The sequence below is a fragment of the Camelus dromedarius genome, chromosome X, assembly GCF_036321535.1.
Source record: "Camelus dromedarius isolate mCamDro1 chromosome X, mCamDro1.pat, whole genome shotgun sequence".
In the NCBI taxonomy this organism is placed as follows: Eukaryota; Metazoa; Chordata; class Mammalia; order Artiodactyla; family Camelidae; genus Camelus; species Camelus dromedarius.
In genome coordinates this window covers 22,988,236-23,002,881 of record NC_087472.1, presented here as the reverse complement: position 1 = coordinate 23,002,881, position 14,646 = coordinate 22,988,236, and the positions used below count along the sequence as shown (strand labels likewise).

At 40.1% G+C, this 14,646-nt stretch overlaps 1 protein-coding gene across 4 annotated transcripts in view; it reads left to right on the top strand.

The window, feature by feature from the left end:
* GRIA3 (glutamate ionotropic receptor AMPA type subunit 3) overlaps positions 1–14,646 on the top strand; it is a 262,136-nt gene that overhangs the window by 153,655 nt on the left and 93,835 nt on the right. For all 4 annotated transcript variants that reach the window (XM_010991643.3, XM_010991644.3, XM_010991645.3 and 1 more), the window contains one exon: positions 3,404–3,457. In XM_010991643.3, coding sequence (XP_010989945.2) covers positions 3,404–3,457 — 54 coding nt within the window. The remainder of the gene's footprint in view (positions 1–3,403; positions 3,458–14,646) is intronic.

Genomic DNA, 14,646 nt, shown 5'->3' with positions numbered 1-14,646 from the left:
CCTAAAATGTATGATAATTTCCCTAGGCTCTTCAGCAGAAATGACTGAACGCAATAAGCCATGCCCTGATGACTCAGGCATTCACAATGCACATCCGTGATTATACTGTGCGGTAGTACAACGTTGTCGTCTGCTTTTTTTTTTTCCTTTGGACTCCTCCTTCCCCTTTAAGTCAGTCTGTCACTTCCTCTGCTGCTAATGTGCTTCTTTCTAATATCACCCGCTCCCTCCATGTACACCCCTTCTAATTTGTAGCTTTTCATTTACTGTGAACTGGAAAGCCAAGATTGGTAAGAACGGTGTGTTAAGAGTTAAGAAGGCACTGAAAGTGAGGATGAGGAAATAATTACAGCCTTCAAGGCAGCAGCTCTGTGACACCTAAAGGTTCCTATCTTTAGATAACTTTCCTGTCTCTTCCAGTTTAAGCTGAATTTTGAAAGGGTCGTGTGGTGAGAGAGTTACCTTCAAATAAGTGAGTTTGCTCCACACAGACCATCTGGGCCTGGATGAAAGCGGATATTACGATACTTTCAAGTCTTTCTGAACCTGAAAAACAGTATTTTATTGAATGACCCCTCTCCAAAGTTATTTAACCTCACAGAATTTCATCATGCACACCCCAGGCGCTTTTGTAGGTGTCACTCAGTTTGACCCCGGCGACACTGCCGAGATAGGAAAAGGCCAGGCTCATTGTCCCATGTTACAGATAAGGAAATGGAGGCTGGAGAGAGTTGAGTGATTTGCCCACAATCAAACTGAGTACATGACTAGGCTGGGCTCCGGATTCCCTTTCGGGGTTCTTCTAACAACACGTATGTTTTCTGTGGCTCCCTGTTGCCTTTCTTATGCTCAGAAAGACACTAAACCCTGCCTCTGGTGAGACAGACTTATGCCATTTCTTCTGGGCTTGTTTCTTTATTTCTCTCTGAGCTCTGCCAGATGTCCTTAGGAATCCTGCTCATTTTTCTAGCAGAACTCAAAACCCTCTGATTTTATTATGTTGAGGGTTGTCAGTGAATTAAAAATTCAACAAATGTATGGTCCCAACTTGCCATCAAAAGTTAACAAATGTCACCAGTAAGGATGTTTCTCACAAGCGGACACTGAAGAATACCTCCCAGCAGATACCTAACAGCTCATTTTGTGTCACGGCATGTGAGAAATCACCTCCGCAAGACAGTCAGTAACCTTTCATTTCCTCCATAAATAATCAGTCAGATACGTGGCTCATATTTTAAATTAATTGAAAACAGCTAAGCGGTCTGTCTCTCTCTGTACTTGAAATGGCTTCTAATGCCAACATGATAAGCATTATATTTAAACATGTGGTTCCACTCCTCCAGGCCAGCTTAAACCTCATTTCCTCCAGGAAGCCTTCCCTGTCATTCCAACAGGTCTTGGACATCTCTTCCTCTTCTCCAAGAACCCAGAGCAATTACTGAGATTTGACATTTAGCACATATTAAGAAACCATGTAATGTACTGCCAAGAGTGTGGGTTCTAGAGGCAGGCAGACCCAGGTTCTAATTCCAGCTTTACCATTTCTTAGCTGTGTGGCTTTGGGCAAATTACTTAAACTCTGGTTGTGATTTCTCACCTGTAAAATGGAACTAATGATACTTAATCTGTTAAATTATTCTAGTGATTAAATACACATAAGGCATCTAGCACACTGTCTGGCATATACTAGGCACTCAATTAAGGGCAGTTGTTTTTAATATCATCATTGTGGCCTCTTAGATGAAGTTCTGCTCTGATAGCTGTGCAGTGTTGTTTTCTCAAGTTGTTTTTAAGCCCTTGACGGCTGTGTCCATAGAGGAAGTTATCATGAAGTTTAAGGTGAGTGGTCCCTTACTTGCAGAGGTTCTTTCTGAGTCCTTATTCCAAAGGACTTATTATTTTTCTTAAAGAGGCCTCTTAAAGTGGTATTAGCTTCAGGCCTGTGCAAAACTTGGTTGTGCCTCTGGTTGTGTCTTTAACCTCTGTGTTATCCCCTCCTTGTCCCCACTCCTAGAAGCTAGCACACTACTTTGCACGCAGTCAGTACTCAAAATGACATTTTATAAAATCCTCAGTTAACAAGCATTTTGGCTGGACTTACTATAGGCAAACTAGCTGATATCAGGCATTTCATCAGAAACTTCCAACTGCCAACCAATACATTCAGTTGGAAAATATTCAGTGCACTTATATGTTTTGAGACAATAAAAATGCACTTTTTTATCATGCAGGAAGTTCATTAGGGAGTACTCTTGGGATCAGCTCGAGTGGAAGGAAAGGAAATGAAGCAGGATTGGACAGAGGGAGAAGTGGGACTGTGGTGCAGTCTCAAAGAAAGCCACAGCTCGCCCTGCAAGGAGCTCTGAGGCTGGGACACTTCAGAGTTGTCCTATCTGGGGCTGGAGGGCTAGGCCTTTATAATCCCACGTGGCCAGCCATTTGGACGCAGGTCGCCCCCAGGGAGAGTACATAACTTTGGACAAGACAGTTCCGAAAATGCACTTCTTAACTGTAAAGCTTAGTGCTCATGCAGTGTTACTCATGAAAACTATGATAACCGTGATGACGCTAAGGCAAGGTATCTCAGCCTTGACACCACTGACATTTTGGGTTGGATAACCGCTTCGGGTGCTGTCCTGCGCACTGTAGGACATTCAGCAGCATCCCTGGCCTCTACCCATTAGATGTTAGTCACTCCTCTCAGACTGACATCCATAATGTCTCCAGGCATTGTTAAATGTCCCCTGGGGGAAATCCCCTCCCCCACTCCATGAAGGCATCACACTCACCACCAAAAGATGTACAGATGGTCACGAGTCTTTCATATTAACATAGGAAAAGGAAGGCAAGCATTTTAGAGAGGCTTTTTTTTCCCCTAAACTCACTTCTGCTAGAAAAGTTTTCAATAAGCCAAAACAACCTCGATTAGCCTGCAAATCCCATTAACCCCATTCCTTGTGCGTTCTATCCCCTGAGCATTCCAGATAAAGGGAAAAATGTGCCGTACATTCTATTTTCTAATTGGTATGCAAAGTTCAGACCATGTTCTGGCTCAACAGCTAAGCACAGAAATTCAGTTCATGGGTGAGAGGTCATCAGGTTCACCACTTTTGCCGTCTATTTTAAGTGACAGTGATGCTACTGACCTGGAAGTTTAGAGAGCTTTTTGTCCCTTGTTGTTGACATTTTTAACTTTCATATTAGCAATTCTTCCTATATCCTCTGTCTGAAAGTAAAATGCAACAAAAAGAAATCTGGCCCAATTAAGTCTGATTTACTGTTTATAAAAGACCTAACACTTTGCTGATCATTTAAAAGTAATTTGCTCTAGCCATCCCATTGACTGTGCAATTGAAAATATCCTCTTGAATAAGCAATATTTCTTACTTTTTTATTTCTGCAGGTTGTCATCCTGGGGAAACATTCAAGAGGTTATCACTACATGCTTGCTAACCTGGTAAGAACAAGCAGAGTTTAAGTTTCCCAGGGCAATATATTCTATTTGGTTTGTGTCACCTGTAATTATCCCAAAAAGAAAATACACAAAGAACCTAACGTGTTCTCTGGACGCTTGGAGAAATGAGTTGGTAAATACTAAAACCTGAATGCAGTAGCCTGGTTTTCAATTATGCTGTCTCTGTTTTAGCTACGAAACATATTCTCTCCTCATTTAAAAAATAATAATCTGATATGATTCCTCACTGATTATTCTGAGATTTAATTTGGATTTGAAATGTCAACCATTTTAACCAGGTTTCAATTGTAAAACAAGGGGCAGGGGACACAGGATACTGACTCTTTCCCTAATTAATCCAAGTGTATGTGTACATTACCTTTTCAAATCAGATGCCAGAAGTAGGTTTGACTATGGAACATTAAGTGATTCTATAGTCACCTTTCTATTTACAATAAAACACAACTTGCATCTTTACCTTCAAGCTTCCCAGTGCCTTTAAAATTTGTGACATTCTAGAAGCTAATATTTCATTAAGGTTGGTTTATAGTTCTTCTTTCTCTAAAAGGGCAGCTGGTTTAGGAATTAACAAAATGGCTTCTAAATCACTAATATCTGTTTGGCAGAGGTTCTGAATAATACTATCTCTGTGGAATGAAAGAGGAATGTTAAATTATCACTACGATACTAAGAGTCTATTAAATTATTACACAACATGAGTTCTAGCCCCAATTATATTTCATTAGCACAAGAGAATCATAATCATTATAGCACTCTTAAACCAAAAGAATAGCAACAAAGGTGAAAGATTATTGTAATTATATTCTTAGATTTCTTAGATCAAAGAAAAATACCTTATTTTGTTTTAATAATGAATATTTTTAAATGAGAAAGTAAATGTTACTTAAATCTCATTCTTAGGAAGTGCGCACAAACACTTTACAAGATGAGGATTTGAGCTACTGCTTTGAAATGTTGTGTGCATCTTCTCCAATAAATTGCTCAAAGTGGAGCACTTCAGTTTACTCTTTTAGGGAAAAATGAATCAACTCTTTTAGGAGAAGAAATCTTGATTCTTAATTTACATTTGAGCACATTCAATTTGTTTTTAGGCAACTGATTAGTAAAGGATGTTTGTTGACTCACTGGAGGTTAGACCAGGGCTTGGAAAGGAAACAGGGAGGTCACAGCAGGGTACCTGAGGCAATTATTGATGGACTTCTACCATTCCTTCCTCACCAATAATTATTTTGCTCTCCTTCCTCCCTCTCTTCCTTCTTTCCTTCCTTCCTTCATTCATTCTTCCCTCCCACTTTTTCTTCCCCTCTGCCTTACCTGTCCTAGGGTTCACTCATCACTGATGGCACATGAGATGACTTTAGGTAGTACACACACACTTCCGTTTTTACTATAATGGTACTTGTATTTATTTACAATGTATTAGAAAAATATCAAACTAGCACATCAAAATTCAAATTTTATGGATTTTATTACTTCATGCAGGACTAAAGTAGAGATTTAACAACAAATGAAATAATTTTTAATGTGTCAACCTAACAACAGCATGGGGGATAAACAGATACAGCAAAATCTGCTTTTTGTATATGAAGTTGTGGTAGTATATGGATGACTGAAGTTTGGGAAAGAACATTGAATTGGGGGTCAGAAAGTTTGGGTTGTCATACTGATTTTGCTACTAGCTAGCTATGGGACCTTGGGTAGGTCACTTCACCTTTGAGGACCTCGGTTTCCTTACTATAAAACTCAGATGGAAATGGGGAGCTCACTGATGTATTGGTTGAGTCCTTTGTTACTGAGATATAAATAAAAGTGCAAGGCCTTTATTGGGAGTAATACCTGTGAAAAAATAAAAGGGAGAGGGACACAAGTAGAAAGGGAGTTTCAGACCATGATACAGGTCTGATAGCAGCAAAGGAGGGAGAAAAAAAGAAAGTTTGATAAGAAAGCTTCAGACAACTGGGAGCTCCAGTGCAAAGACTGCATGTGGAAGACCCCCATGCTGCCCCAACATGGTGAGCCATTGTACCCCTACCTTGCTCAGCCATTGGCTGGCAGCTGCTCAGGAAGCACCCACCTCCCATTTGAAAGCCAAGGCAAATCCTGAAGGCACCTGAAGCTGGAGACTGTCAGCCAACCCCACTCCATCTATATTAAAGGAAGATCTGAGCCTGAGCCGTGCACATCAATGGTGGTCTCAGTTGGTACCTAAGATGACCAGACGATCTATAAAGATCTTTTCCATTCTTGATTTCTAACTGGGCCTCCCTAATCTTACTGACAATCCTTCAGAGCTTTGGCCTCAGTTTTGAGACTCAGACCTGTCCAAAATGAAAGCATGTTGACTGACAGAAATGCAAGAGAGAATCACTGGGACAAGGTTGAGGAAGAATGGTAAACTGGATGCCTAACACATAACTCAGAATTACAAAACCTTGGAAAGATGCCTACTACAAGCTCAAGCAAAGTCTGTTCCTTCAGAAAGAATGCAATATATACTGTCCAGTCAATCTGGATAATGAAAACATGGACTCATTTATCGTGCTCTGAGCTGCCACCTCTCCTCTTCCCCTAGTGACCTTCCTTTCATTTGAACCCAGACATGTGTTGCTGTAAGTCCCTGTACTCTAGACCAAATTGTGTATGGGCAATACAGATAGGAACTGTTGCTAATCTTTGATAAAATAATGAGGTACATTATCCCTTCTGTGGTTACCAGATTTTTTTAAGCAGATAAAAATACTCCCAGACACTTCCACCAAAGACACACATACACATATACACCTAGCAAACCAAGACTATTTAGAAGTCATTTAGACAATCAAAAAAGGGCAAGTGGAGCTAAGAAGATACTTCCTTTCAAGATGAGCCAGCTGGACGAAAGCTAAGGACGTATATATAAGGGAAGAAGTTCTAATCTGAATCTAGGTGTAACCACAGCACAGAACCATCACCTTCTTCTACAAATGCAAAGTCAAAAACACTCACATTTCCTATCTAAGCTTTCTGGAACCACCTGCACCAGAGCCCCACGTGTCCCTTTGCTACTGAGTTCCATCTATCTGGCAAAGACTCCCATGTGCTTTTACATGGACCTCCCCCGGCAGCAATCCTAAAGTGAGAAGGCCTGGATCTTCTGTGAGTGCTTCAATGAAGGCCTTTCACAGGTCAGGGCATACATTTCAGAGTAGATAACAAACTGCAGAAAGTTCAAAGTTGTTGAAATCCCTGGAAAAAACAAAAGATTCCATCAGGAGCACAGGCCAGAGATGTGATCTGGTCAGGCCAGAAGTGGATATACCAATAATGAAAGAGTAAGTCTCCTACAAATTCTGTATCAGTTGGCGGTGTCATTTCTTTTTCAGGGTTGTTCCACGATTGTTATTTCCTCTCCCAGAACATTCTCTAAGGTGGTCATGTTTCTATCCTTTAGTACCAGAGGTAACCAGCATGTATATAATTTGTCAGTCAAGCAACCTCTCGTTCTTTCGTGATAAGGCCCTGGATCAAGGTCCCTTACACTGCAGGCCCAGGCTTGTCGTGTACTGTGATTTAATTCTTTTTCATACATGCCAGTAATAGTGTGCAGAACCCTAAGCTCACCCTAGGCGTAATAAAAAACAAAAAGCACTAGACCAGGAGTGAGGACACAGGTTTGAATCCCAAGACTTCATCTAAGTAGCCTGTGACAAATCAAACCCCTCTGAACCTGCTTCCTAATCTGTAAAATGGAGAGTCAGACCAGACTGCTGTTTCCAAAGTGTGCTATTTGTACATGAGAATGTTTTAGGTAGTACAAGACAAAACTTCTAAACTGATTAGTTTTGAATTATATTAAATGTGTATTAGAAAAAGATAACCGTCCCATCAATTCTATGAGGCTAAAGTAGATATTTAGGTTAAAAAACTTGGTCAATGTAAAGAAAAATATTAGGTAAATTATAGTTCAGAGGATCCACCCATGTTACAAAAACCTGTAAAGGTGGTATATGAATGACTAAAATTTGGGAAACACTCCTAGGTCACTTCCAGCTCTACATTTCTTCTCTCATGGAGGGTCAGTTTGAACCAGGGAAGGCCAGGAATGACAGTGAGGATGTAGGTGGGGGAATACAACCGGAGCCTTGTGATCCTTGCGGATATAAAGTCATAGGGCAGACTTCAAATCAGTCCAGGTGGGCAAAAGCTAAGAGAGTGCTGAGTGCCCTTCACTAAGTTTTCATCAGAGCTGAGGAGCTGAAGGATCAATCAAAAGCATCTAACAGTTGACACAAAAGAAATTGGATCTGGGTTGAGATGGTCCAACAACAGATGTTCAGTACCCAGCACCCAAAATAGGACCCCAAAACACCAAGCCTTTGAGGTGCTCATGGGAGACTGTGAGCCACAGTAGGACTCATTCAGTGCTGCATCAGCTAGCCTCTGCCTTAGGAGACCTGACAGTTCCCTTGCCTAGGCTGATACTGACCCCAGGACTGGGGACAGTTGTGGGCCCTGCATGTGGAAGTTAGGTCATGTCTGCTGCCAGCAGTCAAGGGCGCAGGAGCAGGCGATTTAGCAGGCCGTCATGCTAGGGGAGGAAAGGGGAAGGAATCTGACCGTCTGAGCCTCCTCCCCGCTGTGCTGGCTGGGTTTTGTTTGTTTGTTTGTTTGTTTTTTAACATTTTTAATTGATTTATAATCATTTTACAATGTTGTGTCAAATTCCAGTGTAGAGCACAGTTTTTCAGTTATACATGAACATATATATATTCATTGTCACATTTTTTTCTCTGTGAGCTACCATAAGATCTTGTATATATTTCCCTGTGCTATACAGTATCATCTTGTTTATCTATTCTACAATTTCGATTGGCTGTTTTCTTTAGACTTCTCCTTTCATTGTCTCAGAACGCTGATGAGGAAAGAATTCTTACCCACCCACTTCCCCAGGCTTTTTAGAGATCAGAGATTAGCTCAGAAAAGATACAAGACTTGTCCAAAGTCTCACAGCTAATCCATAGCCAAGCTTGGTTTCCAGTCCAGGTTGGTGAGACTCTTTACCGAGAGCACCTTGCTCTTCTCATTTTACTCAAGCATCTCAGTGAGACAGAAGGCCAGCCCCAAAGTCACATAAGAGCATTTGCAAAGAGATAAATGTCTATGAAGAATGTATGAACTAGAAATTCATGAGGGTGAAGTAATCAGAGAGAAAAAGTTTGGAAAAACAAGGACAGCTTTGTGACTCTAAATTTGAAACCCCTCCAAAGGGCCAAGATGAAATATATCTGAGCAGGTACCAATTACATCTGCATCACTCTCTTCCCCCCAGCCACACTCATATTCATTCATTCATGCTCTCCCCCTCCTCAACACACACACACAAACACATTCACTTCTCTCCCTGCTCTTTTGTCCCCCTTCTTTCTCTTGCTCTCTTTTCTCTCTTTCTCTCCTCATCTGCCCCACTCATATTATTAGTATGCCAGGAAATAATGATGGGGGTACTAGATTATACCTGATTTTTCTAAAATTTTACTAAAACAAAAGCATTATTCAAAAAATAGACTCCAAAAGAGGCAGCCAGGAGTAACCTAAGCTTGAAGAAGTGAACTTTGCCGCTTACCAGATCTCAGGATGTACCTGAAACAGGGGCCCACTTGGTTTAGAGAGAAAATAAGTTTAAATGAGAATGAGTCATGCTGTTTTGCTTGCCAGTAACAACTGTTCCGTTCTGCTCCCTTCCTGTTCCAGGTATTCTTGTTCTCTACTCATTCCCTCCCATTTTTAATGTTCTAAATAAAAAATTCAAATGCTCAATGTCACATGTTGTGATCACTGACACCTTAGCAGACTGCATGTAAACACAGAGCTCACTGGGCTAGAGCCTGGCCTAGCAGGCAAAGGAGGTGGGCTTGAAGGGAGAAACTCCCAGTGGTCCCCAATGCCAGGAGCCCAGTCACCTCCCTTGGGTACACAGCTTCTTTGGCGGCTCATGATTCACTTTCTTCTCCAAATGGAGATAGGATACAGCAGCGTACCAACGGAATGAGGAGCGGGGACTGGGCAGGGGTCCAACATCCTACCATGCATTTAGAAAGCCACAGGCAGTTTTCAGCTTAAAAGTAGCCAACTTTAAGATTCTCGTTCCCCTTGTCCAAAAAAATCTCCATTATAGTCAACCATCCCTTCTTCTGCCCCCTCCCTGCCTCTCTCTCTCTCTCTGTGAAAAAAAAAAAAAAACCATCTGAAATTAACAAGAAAAGATCACTTCCTACCCAATGTTCTAACAAGATGAATTGAAAAAATTCTATTTTCTCCCCTTGGCCACTCACATCATATCCTCTAAAACAGTGCTGCTCAAACTATCTGTGAAGAAGGGCCAGTTTTGTTATCTTGTTTATCTATTCTACAATTTTGAAATTACACTGTATAGCACAGGGAAATATACACAAAATGTTATGATAATTCACAGAGAAAAAAATGTGCCAATGAGTGTGTATATGTCCATGAATGACTGAAAAATTGTGCTGAACACTGGAATTTGACACAACATTGTAAAATGATTATAAATCAATAAAAAATGTTAAAAAAAAAAAAGAAGGGCCAGTTTTTTCCCTGAATGTTCATATAATAAAAGCACAACAGAAATAAAGGACTAAGAAAACATGAAATAAACAAAACAAGATAAATCAAATACAAGCCCAATTTCTCTTAGTATTAGATTCAACAGCCATATTATCCTATCAGATTGCTATGAAGGTTTATGAAGGCTTACACTCAATTCCTTTCCTTGCATCATCTCGGACTGGTAACAAACAGCAGACCAGCACCAGTCCACACACACTCTGGGTAGTGCTACTCTAAAGATATTCATAACAAGTTCTTTTTCCTCTCTACTACTTATATGCCCAATACCTTGCTCACTCCACTGCAAGGAAGACAGAAGGTGGTCTCTTTAAGAACCATATAAACAAATTGGACAGACCAAACTTGCACAACTTATGATTATTGGCATGAAGATAGAACAGGTGCTGGGACAGGGAATGAAGGGAAGGCAGAGTGTGGGGACTCAAAACTCTGCATAGCACGGCCAGAGAAGGGCTTTCAGAAAAGGTGACTTTGAAACAATGATCTGAACGGTGAGAAAGGTCCAATTATATAAAGAATCAGGGAAAGTTCATACGCATAGGGAACAACACATGCCAAGGTCCTGAGGCAGAAAAGGGCTTGATATCTTCTCTGAATTGTTAGAAGGCACTTTTGGCTACAGCAGAGTGAGTGACAAGATTCAGATTATTTAAGGTCAAGTTTTAACTTTTTCCAACAGAAAGCCATTGAAGAACTTTAAGCAGGGGAGAGACATGATCTGATTTTGGCTTTTAAAAAAATCAATGTCAAATGGATGGATCATATGGTATTTAAATTATACCTCAATGCAAGTGTTAATGAAAAACAGATCAGTGGCTATTTTTCCCAAACAGTACTTAGATCAACTTGTAATTATTTGTAATTCCCACTGGACTAAAGTGCCATGAGGTCAGGGACCAAGTTTGATACAGTTCACCATTGTACGAGCAGACAGCACTTAGAAGGTTTCAAAGTATGCTTGTTGATTAGATTAGAGAATAAAACAGTGAGTGAACAATACACGCAATCCATAATCAAGCGCTAATTTATATGGTGTAGTCTTTAACTCTGCACATTACACCCTCCCAGGAGGATAGACCTGCTTCTAGAAAGACTATGTCTCTCATTAGCAATCTGATAACTTGAGTCACCACAATTACTGTGCATTTCCTTATCACAGCATCACTCCGATGAACAACTCAGATGGCACTAAAGGCAGAGCCAGCCTTCATCCAAATTGTGAGAAAGACACTCGTCCTTGGCAGCCTTCCACCCCTCGTTCTACTGCTTTTATCTTCCCTATAGGCAAGCCACCTTTCTCATTTCTCACCCGTAATCTACCATCAACTCCACGAAAGTCACCCAACTTATCTTGTCTCTGTTTTCCTCTCTGTACAAAATGTACCCTAAGAATAGTTTTACGTGAAGGAAATCTCCACGTAATATCTTAAAAATAAGTGTTCTAAAAGTAAGCCTTGAATACATTGATTTCCAACTCTGAATTATTCACACTACCAAAAGGGAACTGAATTGCAGTGTTGTGTGTCTAAATCAAGGGAGACAGGATAATACCAAGGTCATTTGAATCTTTGGAAGACTGAGTTGTCTGACTATTCTCAAATCAGGGACAATTAGTGTTTGGGTGCCACTTGTGTAATTAGTGTCTGTGTAAAAGGTGGCCTTGGAGAATTAATCAAAGGCAGCTGACAAGGCCCTGCATTAGGCACAGAGGTCATGGTTGGTTTTATACTGTTGAATTCAGATATGAGCAACCGTGCACCAGTTCAAACAGATATGATGTGATTGAGAAGCAGTCACAATTGATGAAATTGATGAAATATAGCAGAATTTACAAATCCAAACAAGTAGTCTCCCTCTCAAATGAATAATTTCCGGATAATATATTCATATTTCCAACCAATGTTGCCGTTGTTGCCCAGAGGCAAATAGTCAAGTGTGCAGATACTTAGAACATAGAAAATGAGAAAGTAGAGTTTCAACCCACCCTATCTGTGAGCAGTAGGATTGCCTCCAGTCTTTCTCTGCTTTCTCTCATCTCTTTTAATCTCTCCCCCTGCACAGTTTACTGGACCAACCAAAGGAAAGGAGACGACCATGGCAGTGAGTGAAAAACAAAAAACAAAATTAAACAAATAAAACATAATTTCAACCAAAGAGAATTGGTGAAATGCAGGTAGCACTCAAGTTTGATATATAAACACACAAAAATCATGGAGTATCTGATCATCACTTCTAGTTATTAAAATCCCTATGAAATAATAAAATGGGCTCAACAGAAATTCCACTTAGTACTGCTGGGAATTTGGAATCTTGGAGCCATTTAGCAGTGATATTGTGGTATATGCATAAATTTATTACACAGAAGGCATGTGATAAAGAAGGAGGGCAAGAGTCCATAAGCATCAACAGTGTGCAAGAGTCTATGTAATAACTGGCAAAAGGGGGCACAATTGGCCCTCTTACTACGTGGTAGAGAATACAGAGACAAATTTGATATAGCTGTTTCCTAATCATTACTTTACTAATTGAAATGCTTCTTGAAGAATTAAATTTCAGTAGACCTCTGGAGCTGAAGTAAGGGTCCTTTCTAGACAAAGGAAACAAAACAAAGGTCCCCAGGTTAAAAAGGGCATGATGTGGATAGAGCATGGGGTCTCTTGGAGGAAAAGGTATGGATAAGGCCGGGGGGCAAAAGGTAACAGATAATGGAAATCCTGGAAGGTCAAGTCAAGATATTTAGCTGTTAATATGTCTATAGAAAGTAAGGAATCATTGTAGTGATTTAGGGAAAGGAGTAGTATGCTGTAACTGATATTTTAGGAAGATAAATTTGTTATGCAAAGAATAAACTGGAGAGGTAAAGAACTGGAAGTCAGAGCACCAACTAGTAAGCTTGGATGATAACCTAGGCCAGTGGTTCTCAAACATGCTTGTGCTTCAGAGTCATCTGTTCAGCTTATTTAAAAAAAAACAAACAGGTTTTTGGACCCCATCCCCAGTGACCCAATAGGCTTAAAGTGCCACTAATTGAAAGAAGGCCTACAGGAAGAGGAAGAGATTTTAAGGAAATATAACAACTTTGCCTTGGGGCACATTCTTTTTAAGACGCACAGGGAATAAGGAAGTTAATTTAGTTGGTGGGCAGTTAGAAAAGGGGATTCTAGAAAAAAAGAGAGTCTGTAATTGGAAACTCATTTGTGTCTCATTCAAAGTGAATTCGAGTTGAAAATCCCAAAAGAAAACAAGAAATTAACCTGTTCTATAGACTCTAAGGTCTCAAAATGTAACAAATTCATTGGCTGAGATAATATGGATCATAAAGGTTACCCTCTTGAAAAAGTTGATTCTCAGAGCCCATCTATATGAGAAACCATGACTACCTACTACCCCCGCAACACTCAAAAATTTTAATGGAGAAAAGGCAAGAGAAAAAAAGAAGAAATTCTAATATCTTTGGTTAGATGGGGATGATTTGGAGATGCCAGGAGAAGAAACTGGTTTTTAAGCAACAAATGAACTGCTATGATTCAGTGAAGGGATAGAGCAGTGACTATAAAACAAAATGAGCCATCCTTTCCCACAAAAATATCAAAGAAATCTACTGGAACACATTTTGTCTTTGGTCAAAATATATTATTTTAAATTATATAAATTTTAATAGCAGATGTAGCTCAGCGAGGAAATGGTAGATAGAGAAATAGAGATTTCATGATTATCATTTCATGACAGAGAAATTTCCTTTGAAGTCAGACATGTTTAAATACACATATTAAGTAAAAAGCTATGAGTTTTCTGTCCATTTTTAAGCAGTTGCTATTGGAACAAGTGCCTGGGTCAGGCACTGAAATCCTGAAACAAAAATGAAACTAACTAAAAAGATTTAAAGAGCTTTATTTTGTTCTGACCCAAGGGTATGAGTTAAACAGTAAAAACTTGTAAACTTACTTATCACATATTTAGACTAGTAGGCAAATTTATACTTTTTCTAAAGACAGGAATTTTGTGATAATAAAAAAAAATCCACCTGTAGTCACATGTATTGCTGTCTGGTCACCGCACAACTTCTGCTCACAGCAGTATTCAGGAGACTCCTGGCTTTTATCAGCACCTGTCTCCTGACTTTCATCTTTCTGCCGCTGACCTCCCCCTCTTAATTTTCCCCTTTATCACCCAGATGTTTAGCATTCATTTTTGTTGTGCTAGTGTCTCTACAGAGATTTTAGAGAGATCTCAGTCTGTTTTCTCAACCTGAGGCCCTCTTGTGACCAATTCTTCAAGAGAAATGTAGCAAGAGTGTGGACAAGTGCAGTGTCTTCAAATAAGAAGGGAATATGGACCAGTTGACCAGCCTGCCAGCTCCTGCCCCTTAGCCAGAACTTCTATAACTGTCTTTCATCTTTTAGTCTCCCCTTTATCATTCAGATGGTTGGAGGTCATTTCTGTTGCATTGTGTGTGCTCAGAGTTTCTCGACAGACATGTTCCCGCCTCAGGGTCTCTACGTAGCCAACTCAAGAAGTGAATTCTAGCAAGAGGGATGGACAAA